Here is a 12,719-nt window from a genome sequence, read left to right as displayed (position 1 = left end):
GTAGAGATGAAAAGAGGGGTAGTGGAAAGAGATAAAAGGGGGAAGTACCCTTGAGTTGGGAGCTGAGAAATAGGGGAGGAGGTTGGACGAAATGAGGAATAGAAATCACTCTTCCAAACAGATGCAATTTCAGACACTTCCTTGCAGAACTATTTTCAAGTACAAATATGACGTTCCGAGTGTAACAGTATATCCACACATGTGCTCACCTTCCAAAGTGAAGAACAATATATCTGATAAGGTCTCCTTGCTTCTCCATCTTGTTGTCAGTTACCATAGGCATCAGTTTGTCATAATATTTGGCAAGGTAGAAATGTCCGTCCTCCCACTCAGGCAGCAAGGTAGTCACATCCTGGAATCAACAAAAGGACAATCCTAGCGCTCCTCCAAAGTTATGGTGGCGAGCCAGAACCACAAACCTTCACAATAAACAATCTTCAAACCCTTCAATGTCAATCCACTGCACCTACCTTATACTTTTTCATCACTGCATTACTCTCAAAATTGGCTGTTTCTTCCATAAAGCGACCGACCAGGAGCATTGCCCTTCCATGGATCAGCTGACTTTTGCTGTCCGTTGGTGCTCCATGTTCCGGGAAACATAGTTCTACTCCCTTCTGAAGCACAATCAGAGCCTGGTGAACTTCACCCTGAAAAATCAAAAACCCATTTTTTTTAATGGAGCTGCTATTTATACATAAGTAATTTACTTAGAGGTTTCTTGATCAGTGGGGCAAAATACAATCCGTGTTCAATACCAAATGTACAACTACTGGTGAGACCTGCCGTGTTGTACATTCAATATTCCACAATACCGCCATCACAAATTTCATGGTTTCTTCTTTTGGTTGGCTCACACGGAATGATCTCGTCTGCTGAAGGAGGTTAATGCACAATGAAAGTAAGTGTAAGAGCCTCCAACTGCTGTGCAAGATTTAAAGGTTCCAGTTATGTCAATATAAAAACCAAAATGATGGCTGGAATACAATGAAAGAATTATAGCAACTGGGTATTATTTAGGTCAGCTGTCACCTGCTTACTTTTTAGCCCATCTGTGCCATTATAGGAGGGGATCTGCCATATGCTAACCCAGTTTACTCATGCCGCTAATGGAGACAGTTAAGCCCAAACTGATAGCCATGTTCCCTCTGCACAGGAACACAGGTAGCTCACATATGTGGCCATATCATCAGGGGTTGCTTGTGTACTGTGGTAAACCAGAAGGAGTCTGACAGACTGAGCAATTTCAAGGATGTTTATTTCAAATAATAAGAAAAAGGACTAGCTAGTCCTATTGCTGTCCCTATCTAATAAACTAAGGTTGCTCATCAGTTGCCCAAAGCAAAATAATGTCCTCCGTCCAAAAACTTCTTTGAACTGGCGCTACCACCAGGCCTCCAGATAAGGTGCGTACCAGGCCTTTTTATGAATGCAAATCTTGTAAATATGACAGCTTTATCATTCTCCTGTGTACATTTACACACAAGTTTAGAGCAGAGGGCAGTGCAAAGGTCAGGTTACTTGACAAAAACCAGAAGTCTTGTTTTGATTTTATCTACATGGATATAATTGCAAACAATAGATAAACCTCTGAAACAGAATGTATTTCTGACGCCTTTCAAAAAGGAAACTGCACACTGATAAAGGAATGGTTTCTTTCCATTCAGTTTCTGCTGTGTTGATGGTCATGGAGCAAACAGAAGCACTGTGCATATTTATTTTCGTAGCATTTTCAGATTGTATAACTAATAAGATGTAAAACTAAGTTGCAATTGAGAATTCATCTTTTGTAACAAATTATGCTTTTTTTCCACTGAAAGCAAACCAGTATTGCACAATTGTATTTTTCAGAGTTGCTGTGCTGTGTGCATAATCATGCGGAGGCAGATAATTTTTACACTTCTAATTTAATTTAGACTCTAATTATAAAAACAGTGTGTGAAGTGATGAGTATGCACAATCTAGTTTCCATCCATTCAACCTTGCAGTCAATGGGGTACATTACTATAAATGGTCAGTGGCAGCGCAGTCTTTGCTCAAGGGTGAGTGATTGTCATTACAGCAATCACAGGTGTTCTAGCCTCTACAATTAAAACATCCAAAACCTGACTCTCCAGAAAGTGCAAGCGCTGTTCAAAAACAAACAAATTAAAGTTACATTTGTAATTGAAATAGAAACTCAGCAAAACCTGTCCCTGTGATAATACAGATAGGAATTTAACTATATTTAGCGCTTCATACATTGTTCGTCCAACATATAGGCACAGTGATTATTATACCTCATTCGATAATCCGTTTACCGACCTCTGAAGGATGTTAGTCAATAAGATAGCTCAACTGGTTGAGATTTTGTTGCTGCGATCTGTGCGTGGTCTGCAGGTTCGAAAACCCGGCAAGGTCAACTCAGCCTTTTATCCTATCGCGGTCGATAAAGGAGTACCGGCTTAGGTTTGGGATTGTGATAAATATGATCCATGTACAGCGCTTTGCCAAAAGCGCTATATAAATATTTGACCATGAGATTAGATTTAAAATTTAGCACAGCGTCCTTGCCTCCTTCCCTTTTTGCACTGTTGTATCATAACATTGGCATACCATTAGGTAGTAATAGCTCCAGGAAATGAGGACTCTCAGTAAACATCAAAAGGCAATTCTGCTATCGAGCCTCAAAACACACAATACAATTCATGTTTGCTTTACTATGTAATTGGCTAGGTTTTTGTCTTTTCGACATTTAAATATATACAGGAGAGATCAAATGGCTAGACCTTAGAGAAATAATGAAAGGTGTATTTTGCCACAATGCAGAAAGCTGCCGCACAGTAATGATTTCCATACAGTTTTTGCACACGTCAGCTGGATGTCACACACATTTTACTCTCCTGCAAAGGAGAAAAGTCATTTCTACTCTCTTGAAATCACCTTTAATCTCAAAGTTTAAAAATGGGGTGTAAAATAATCCTGCCTCATCTGGGCCACTACCTACCACTATATATAACCAACAGAAAAACACAACAATGTTCAGCTTCTGGTGGACTTCCCCTTCAGACAAGGTCCCTGGGCTTCCCCTTGAGGCAAAGTACTTTACTCCAAAAAAGAAAAGGTAAATAAATGTTAATTTCAAGTAAAAATAAAGCAATCTCTTCAATCCTCCTAGTATGCATTTTTCACAAGATTTCGGCTGTGGTTAAAGTCAGCAAAGAAAGGTCCTCACAAGATTCTGTAACTCATGATGCACATTCACAGTCTTGTGGCCTCATCAGAGCCTAGGCGCTATCCCATCGGTAAATCCGTCGGGATACTGCCAACGCAAATAGCTTTACTGCAATGCGATCCAGCGCCATTAGCAACGGTTCCCGAGTTGTGGTAAGGCTGTTACTCCCCATATTTATGAAGAGTCCATAGGACTCTATGGGGCAGTATTGGCGCTATTACCGCTGGCGCAAATAGTGCTGCCATAATAGTACCACAAATGGGCGGCAAAAAGTTGAAGGTAAACCGCCAACTTTCCGCCCAAACTCGGAATTGGGCAGAGTGGTAATGCAGCGGTAATAGCTTTACTGCTGCATTTGTGTGACTACGCCTAACCCCTGATTAGGCCCTTAAGTCTCTTCATAGATAGGGGTTTTTTAATCAAGCAAAATCTTCTAGATAGCCCTTCAACTGAGAAATTACCTTACCGTACTGTTCTTTCTATGGATTCTTCTCCCGCAGATTCCTCATCTTGATAGATATCCATGACCAGCTCTCCTGTTTGGAAAACTTTTTCACGGGGGCCGTAGTGGTTCTCGACTCGGCTGTCAATCCGTCTTGCGCGGTGGTCGATCGCCGGCTCCTGAAGTGACATCAGGTGCCATACATATACCACGTCACTACGCCCCATGCCTCAGTTCAATCCAACTTTTCCAGAGCTCAAAAGCTGCATAGGAAAGGGGAAATCCAAATGTAGCAACTATGGAATAGAAACCAAACGTTAAAAACATTCCAATTAGAAAACATCTTTTTTTTAATTTAAGAAACCGAGATGAGAACCCCAAAGCCATCGCCAGCGTACTTCATGGACTCCGAAGTGGAGAGCCACAACACTTTCTGAGCGGGGCTGGCTGGGAGGGGTGATAAGGAATCTGTGGGAGAAGAATCCATAGAAACAACATTACGGTAAGGAAATTTTTCCTTCAATGGATTGCTTTTCTCATGCAGGTGTCTCATCTTGATAGACTCCCAAGCAGTAAGCTAAAGGAGGAGGGCAGAAAGTATTCCACAAGCAGGTTCGGCAGAACTGCTCTGCCAAAACATGCAACAGCGCCACGTGCAACTTCCAACGCATAATGCTATATGAAAGTGTGTAATGAGGACCACGTGGCAGCACAGCAAATGTCCCAAACAGGGAACCCCCCCTTTGAAGGGCAGTGGAAGCAGAGACTCCCCTGGTGGAATGGGCCCTGATACATGCAGGGACTTCTTTTCTTGTCGACTGATAGCACTCAGAGATGCATAGAATGATCAAGCGTGAGATGGTCTGTTTAGTAACTGCAAGACCTTTGCAGGTAAGGGATTGGCCACAAACAACTGGCCCGTCCTCCAGAACTCAGCTGTGCGGGCAACATGAAAGCTGAGGGATCTTTTAGGCTCGAGACAGTGAAAACGCTGTTCCTCCTTAGAAGGATGAGGAGGGAGGTAGAACACTAGCAAGTCAATAGACTGTGAAAGGTGAAATTCCGAAACAACCTTCGGAAGTAACCCTGGCCTTACCTTAAGAGATACCTTCTCCTTGAAGAAATGCAAAAAGGGGGGCTTGCAGCATAAGGCCTGCAGCTCGCTAATCCTCCTGGCCGATGTGATGGAAATCAAAAAGGCAATTTTAAGGGAAAACAACCTAAGTTAACAAGAAAGCATAGGCTCAAACAAAGCCGCCATAGGAACGGTAAAAACCAGGTTAAGGTCCCAATCTGGAAAAACAAGAGGAGTTGGAGGGAATTTGTTGAGAAGGCCTTTCACAAATTGGGCCATGACTGGTATGGTAAAAAAGGAACCTTGATCTAGGGACCTTTTAACCACAGAAAGGGCTGCCAAATACACCTTGACAGTTGCAACCTGAAGAGGGCAGTGACAAAAGGAACACCATCACTGTTGTGGTAGGGCAAGAAATGGGGTCAACCTTGCGCTGCCCACACCACGCCTCAAATCTTCTCCAGCTGCACGCATACAGAGATCTTGTAGATGGTGTGCGTGCAGCTAACAACACCTCAAGAACTTCCTCGGAGAGGTCCCAGTCATCATACCTCATCCGCTCAAGAGCCACACATGTAGGTTGGGGGAATCCAGGGTCGGGTACAGTATCCAACCGTCCGACTGGTTGAGGAGATCCGGCCGCCGAGACAACCAGTGAGGTGGACAGATGGACAGATCCAAGAGGAGTACTAAGTCCTTCTCACCCAATCCGGGGAGATCAAGATCATGGTCGCTCTAAACCTCGTCAACCTCCTGAGAACCCACGGAATGACTAGGATCAGAGGGAACGCGTAATGAAGAGGGAAAGTCCAATTCAGCAAAAACGTGTTCCCCAGTGCACCGTTCGCTGGGAATTCCCTCGAGAAAAACGGTTCGCACTTCCTGTTGTCTTCCGTGGCAAACAGATCCACTGCTGGGATTCCCCAGAGAGCAAATACCTCTTCCAGGACTTCCTGGCACACTTCCCACGAGTGTGAGAGTGTGCTCTGCCTGCTCAGAGAATCCGCCAAACTGTTTTCTGTCCCAGCCAGATGAACTGCTGAGACTGAGATTTGATTCTCTAGCAACCAGAACCACAGTTGCATCACTTCTATGCAGAGAGGACGGAAATGCACTCCACCTTGCTTGTTTAAGTAGTGCATGGCCACAGTGTTGTCTGTCAGAATCAGGACATACTTCCCCTTGAGTGATGGGGCCAATGCCTTCGCAACTCCAGCCTCTTGATATGTCATTTTGCTTTGACACATGCCAGAGGCCGCTCACCTGCAAGTCCTTGCAGTGAGCACCCCAACTCTTCAAGTACGCATCCGTGACGATTCTGGTCTGAAGCCAAGGAGCCCAGAAGGGTTCCCCCTGCCATAAGATTCTTGTGCGTGTCCCACCAGCCGAATCTGCAAACTACCTGGATGGACACCCTGAGAGGATCCGAGAGAGCTCCCAGATACTGAGACCACTGGTCTCGTAGGAGCCACTGAAAGGATATCATTCGCAGCCTGGCCTCTGGCACCAGAAAAATGCAGGAGGCCATGAGGTCCAAAAGGCGAAGAAAGGAAGCCGCTGGTAAGGTGGCGTGGTTCTGGAACAATTGGACCATCTGTTGTATGTTGACGGTTCGCTCCTCTGGAGTGAAGGTCTTCCCTGCCTGAGTGTGTAGGACTGCCCCAATGAACTGGAGCCGTTGGACCGGTGTCATGTGGGACCTCTTTAAGTTCAGAGACCCAGCCTATGCAGTAGCAGACAGGTGTCCTCCAGGTGAATTAAAACCTGTTCTGCTGACTTCCCCCAGATCAGCCAGTCAGCCAGGTACGGGAATACATGAACTCCGGAACTCCCGAGGTGAGCCACGACTACTGCCATGAGCTTGGTGAAGACCCTTGGCACAAGGTCAACCCAAAGGGCAGCACTTTGAAATGATAGTGCATGTCCCTAATGAGGAACCGGAGGAATTTCCTGTGCTTCTGATGTATGGGCACATGGAAGTAGGCATCCTGCAGGTCTATGGACACCAGCAAGTCCAGAAGCTCGAGAGTGTGGAAAATTTGTCCCAACATCACCATCCTGAATTTGTCTTTTCTCAGGAACTTGTTGAGAGCTGTGAGGTCCAGAATGGGACGGAGACGACCTACTTTTTTTGGTTACCAGAAAATATCGGGAATACCAGCCCGACCCCCTCTGATCGGGAGGCACCTCTTCCACTGCACCCTTTGACCACAGGGCTCTCAGTTCTTCCTGGAGCTCCTGTCCCAGTTGGATCGGTGAAGACGGGGGTCTGTCTTGAGGTTTTCTTAAGAAGGGACGTAACCCCACCAAATTAACTGCAGGGCCCAGGCATCAGAGGTTATCTCCTGCCACTGGACCAATGCCCTGCCAAGCATTCACCAACCGGCATGTCGTGGGAGGGGAAAATCAAAGCGGCTTCGAAGGTGCCATCAACCCAGCTGCATCTGCTGGCCCTTAGAAGCACCTCTGCCCCTTCCGGGACGCGAGAAACACCTCTGCCTGGCTTGCGGGGGCTATGCCTTCCTTCCATAAGGCACATAGCGCCTATAGACTCTGCAGACTAAAGTTGAAAGCAGGCTTAGACCTTTCTGGACGTATTCTGCCGCATGCTCCACAGCCTTCCACAAACTATAGGAAAACTTAGCAAAACCGCAAGCTATGTTTGTGGCCTTAAGAGCCATGCTGCCAGAGGTGAAAACCTTCTTGGCCAGAGTGTCCATCCTTTTCCCTTCTCTGTCTGTAGGGGGATTCCACATGGATGCTGCGGGCCTAGAGGATATAGCGGCAGCCTGAACTACCAGACTTTGCAGGGAAGGGTGAGTTGAGAGGAAGGAAGGGTCCCCTCTTGCCGGCCAATACTTACTGTGACATTGGTGCTTGTGGGGGGGAAAGGGCATGGGTTCTGCCAGATGGAAGCTAAGGGGTCAGCTATGGCCTGATTGAAGGGCATGTGTTCAACAGCCAGGCCCTCATCCAGCGAAACATCTCAAGCATTTCTTTTTTAAATGCATCCCACTCTTTCTGAGTGGTGGGTCCCCTTAGAGGGCTTACCTTGCTCTGAGGAAGAATCCGATTCCTGCCGATGGTGGCATTGCTTCTTCTTCCGTGAGGAAGAGGATGAGGAATGGCTTCTGGAGTGGGACCTCTTTTTGGTTTTCTTGCGGTGCTTGCCCTGGTCGTGGCAAGTGGGCTCTTCAGCCTCAGACGACCGGACGATTGACCGCCCTGGAGACTTCTGTTTACTGGCTATGTCTTGCAGGGACTTTGGTTGCATCTTGGCGCACAACGCGCTGGTCTCTTTGTTGTGAGTGGAACCCAAACACCACAAACAGACACCTGCGGGTACGTCACCAACATTTTGGCCTTGCAATCGGAGCACCGCTGGAACCCAGTGATTCGGTGCGTAGACATCGTCAAGGTAATTAAAAAAAGTAGTGAAAAAACATTGAGTGAAACGCAAGTAGGTTCCCAATGCAGCGCATGAGCACACAGAAAAAAGGAACTAAGGCATGGGGTGTAGTGACGTGGTATATGTATGGTGCTTGACGTCACTTCTGGAGCTGACAATCGACCACCATGCAAGACGGATCGACGGCAGAGTCAAGGTCCACTACGCCCCCTGTGGAAAGGTTTTTCGAGCAGCAGAGCTGGTCAAGGATATATATCCAGATGAGGAATCTGCGGGAGAAAAGCAATGCATTGAAACTTGTTTTCACAATGTCTCTTATGGGGCACTCGCCCTTCTTGATTCTTTATGTTCAGCAAATCTTGCAGTCTTAGCCATGGCTCATACTTCTGATTTCTCAGGTTCCCTAACCGATAATCGCCCTTAGGCAGAGCAGAAGATTTGTTCCTCCTGGCATGCCTGGTCTCAGCATTAGATCTTGGGCTCTACGGCCACCACATATTTGCTGTGGTCACGCTACAAAGCGGGACTTCTTTGTGACTCCATCCCAGCAGTGGTCTCTCCTGCTCGCTGCACCAGCCTACCAACATTCATCACTATCCCTCTGCGTCGCTCAAGGTGCTGCATGTTCTGGGTCTACACAGCGCTCTGTCCCTCCAGGATGTACCTCTGTCAGAGGCTCTACCCTGCTTCTCTCTGGGTTCTTTGTCTCTAACTCGGCTGCTCCTGCTTGAAGGGGTGTTTGGCTTCCTTTACAGGGTTGCACATAATCCAGCATTGACTAGTGCCAAAGAGAAGGAAATGGAATTGCTGGTTGTTGTAGGCAATATCCCAGTAAGTGCAGGCCTTTTATTTTCCATGTAAGCAGATAGGCTTTCTTCCATAGGCAGTTCCTTATTGGAATCGGGGGTCTTTGGGCCTCATTACACCGCCTTGGTGGAAAGGGGAATTACCGCCCCATTCCAAGGTTGGCGGGGCGGTAATTCCCCCTTCCACCATTGCCCTTCCCCATTCCCATTTTTGCCCCATAGAGCATAATGGGAATGGGGAAGGCGCTAATTACGGTACCGAAATTGCAGTACCATAATTAGCTCCCTGGGTCCCTTTGCGGGTTGGTTTTTAACGCCTGCAAAAAGCAGGCGTTAAATTCCCCAACCCGCAAAGGGACCTCGTAATAAGGCGGTAAAGGATTTACCGGGACCGGTAAAATACCGGTAAACCTTTACCGCCATCCGTGTAATGAGGCCCGTTGTCCCCTAAAGGGGAGTCACTCCCAGTGTGGTCCCACTTGCCCAGACCTCTGGGGGGGGGGTCTGGCTTTGCAGGCTCACCTTCCTAGCATCACAGAGGGGGTTGCTCCCCATTGGGGAGAAGGGACGAAAACCCTGGATTCGTCATAGTACCCAAGCAGCAATGTTGTAAGCTCGCAGTTTGGTCTAGACTGCCATTTTAGCAGGGTAAAAAACAATGGAACTGAAAGCGTCACTGAGCCATTGTTAAATGGCCAGAATTAATTCAAAGCTTTCCTTCCATCAATTTTTACTGTTCTACTGCTCTCAAACTAGCATCTTTTGTGAATGCCAAACACACCATAAATGTTCCTAAGAGGGATTGGTAATTCGGTTAGCAGTGTGCCCTATGTAGGAACTCATCCAATTTTACATTGGTACGCCTACTTGCGAATATCTAAGAACAAAACAGAGCTGGAGCAGCAGTAATAACAATCATATTGAAACATTTTGAAGAATTAGCCAACAAACCACAATTACATTTATCCGTTTAAAGTATTTAGTCATTTGTTATGGGCAGAGGGAACTAAGACACAAATCCCTCTAAAAATATTACAAAGTCCTGTTGTAACAAATATCATAGGGCATATACACTTCACTCTCTTCATTACTGGTTAATTGCTGAATCAGAGACATTCCCTAATTGGGTGAAAACAGAAAAATCCTGTATCCATCCAATCCCCTTAAAATGTTCTTTATTTATGGATAATAAATGGTGCGTTGCGGTTACACCCCCTCAATTAGTCATGTCAAACGAATGGAAAGCAAGTGTTTTTGTCAGGGAGGAAAAAAGTATCTTCTATCCATGGATTCTTGCCTTTGGAAAAATCCAGCTTTACTGATAAATAATCAAATGATGTTTTGGAAATCATGGTATTGGGCATTAGGTCAAGTTGTAAATGGTAATACATTACTGCACTTTGGTTTCTTGAACTTCAAATAGAAACTAAGCGTTTGAGAAATTCAACGGTATGGTCAGTTCCAAAATGTCTTTACCAGCCTGTTCACGACTCTGAATGCTAGTACATGACCCGCCAGAATTTAATAGACTTTCTGGATCGACTACCTTATCTGCTTCCCTAATATATACTTTTCTTACATCTTCCAAATCAAAGCGCCCTTTTGAGGAGGGAAAGAACAAATGGAAGATTGAGTTAAGGAGAACGCTATCAGATAAGCATTGGACTAAAACATTTTCAGGATCATCCCGCTGGAAAATAGACTTTGACCTGAGGTACACTCAACAAAGGATGATACATTACTTGTATTGGCCACCTTGGAAGATGTTGCATTGTAAATTACTGAATATGGTTAAGTGTTGGTCCTGCAGGAATGACAGTGGAACACCTCTTCACATGTTTTGATCTTGTAGTAAAGTTGAAACGTTTTGGAATTAAGGTTTGCAATGCATAGTCATAATATTGGGCATCTCCTTCCCAAGAGCCCCTATTTATTGTGTATGGAGTTTGATGCCACAAATCCTGTGTTTTAATGTTCGCAAAGAAAATGGGTCTATAGAGCACGCATTGTGGCAAAAAAACCCAACAGATTTCAAGTGTATAGAAGAGTCCAATTAGACCCTTTTAAGAAGACTGGATTAATAGCTTGGTTATTATTTCTATAAGGGAGAAAATATCTTTCCAAAAGATACATTAGTAAACTATGGAGAAATTTGGGAGGCTTTTAATTAATTATATGTTTGATGTTGTTAGACCAAAAACACTCCTCTTTTTTCCCTTTCTTTCTTCCCCTTTTCTCTTATACATATTGCTGTATATAAGTCGTGTAAACAATACTGAGGTTGTATTTAAAATGGAAATACAATATATTTAACTAGAAAATATATCCGTAGAAATATTCCATGTTTCCCAGCTACTTTTTGTGCTATCACCACCAACCAGGTGTTGCTCATCATCCTGGTCAGGTCAGTGGAATTATCACAAGATTGTGTAGCATCAGTTGTATATGTAATGTGTTAAGATGGATTTCCAAAATCACCCTGGTGTGAGGATTTTGGGAGGCCACTGTAAGGGGTCAGAAATGTAAAGTGGACCACATTGTGAAGTTTTCTCAACAAATGCCATTTTATCATATTATAAGATTGGATGAATGCCTCACTATCCCTACCCTGATGAGGATTTCCCTGCCTAAAATAAACTAAAGGAAACACTAACAAAGGCTATCTGTCCGTCAAACTTATATGTATAACAAATAAACAAGGAACTATATCGCAGTTTCAAACAATAATGATTGAATTCACAATGGGACCACAATCTCTCTTCATAACCTGGGCGAACTCCCCTTAACCATGTTTAAAAGTGATTCTGCTTGACAGTTCAAGAAAGAACACAAGGAAATCCTGATTCATAACAAAAGTTCCAATACAGTTTGACAGAACCTTTAACTTGTTAAGAGAAAGTTCCAACACAGAAGATGGAAGTATCTTCTTTAAACAGGTTCTCATTTCCTCAATAGCAACAATGATTGTCTTAGTCAGGATGATTTTCCACTCTACAACTTCTCTCTAACCGCCTTGCACGGTTCTTCCTCCAGCACCACTAACAACATAAAGTGTCTTTATCAGGACCACCTTATATAGCAATCCTTCAACTTTCGCCTAGCATGCTTCAATGCCAGGCCTAAAATCTCCAAAGGCTTGCCATCTGGGTAAACTCCAATGCCGAACAGCTTTTCACAACAACAAGTGCTTTTGTGGTAAATGTAAACTGGCAAGAGGTTTACAACAGCTTCACAGCATTCAACAAGTTGCAGCTTCAAAACTTTCAACAACTTTTCAGGGAAAATAAGATTCATATTTATGCTCTTTAATACTCTTCTGCAAATGATGCTCCTCTTCTTCTGAATACCTTTCCTAAGAAGAGCATCCTTTTTGACACTCTTGTTTCCCCACTACACAAGCAATCATAGACTGATAGGGATAGGCTCTCTCCTCTTCCTGCCTCTCCCCTGGTTTTGGCAATGTGTGTATATCCCAGCTCGTACCAGATGTCGTATACAATATGGGCAACACATTTCAGAGTCTATAGACTTTGCATCAGCCCCCTTTTGCTGTTGGCAATACTGACTAGATTGTGTTTGCCTTTGTTTCAGTTTCTCTTGGCGTGGACAATGCTTATTGACATTCACTCTTAAAGTCGCCCCCATGGGTGGTTGGGTTTTCTAGACTCACTCTTTCAAGGTTACAGTCATTTGGCTTTGATAGAAAAGGTATTTGCTGCTTTGCCCTAGTTCGGTGTTCAGAATTGACTAGGAAATCACTCTCACTCACATGC

The 12,719-nt window shown here is 44.7% G+C and overlaps 1 protein-coding gene across 3 annotated transcripts in view; it reads right to left on the bottom strand.

Moving 5' to 3' along the window:
* ATR (ATR serine/threonine kinase) overlaps window positions 1–12,719 on the bottom strand; it is a 1,676,349-nt gene that overhangs the window by 426,609 nt on the left and 1,237,021 nt on the right. For all 3 annotated transcript variants that reach the window (XM_069618270.1, XM_069618272.1, XM_069618271.1), the window contains 2 exons: window positions 471–650; window positions 210–352 (listed from right to left, as the gene is read on the bottom strand). In XM_069618270.1, the coding sequence (XP_069474371.1) occupies window positions 210–352; window positions 471–650 (323 nt within the window). The remainder of the gene's footprint in view (window positions 1–209; window positions 353–470; window positions 651–12,719) is intronic.

The sequence above is a fragment of the Ambystoma mexicanum genome, chromosome 10 (assembly GCF_040938575.1).
Source record: "Ambystoma mexicanum isolate Mex_15411 chromosome 10, UKY_AmexF1_1, whole genome shotgun sequence".
Classification (NCBI taxonomy): domain Eukaryota; kingdom Metazoa; phylum Chordata; class Amphibia; order Caudata; family Ambystomatidae; genus Ambystoma; species Ambystoma mexicanum.
This window is presented reverse-complemented; position numbering and strand designations above follow the sequence as displayed.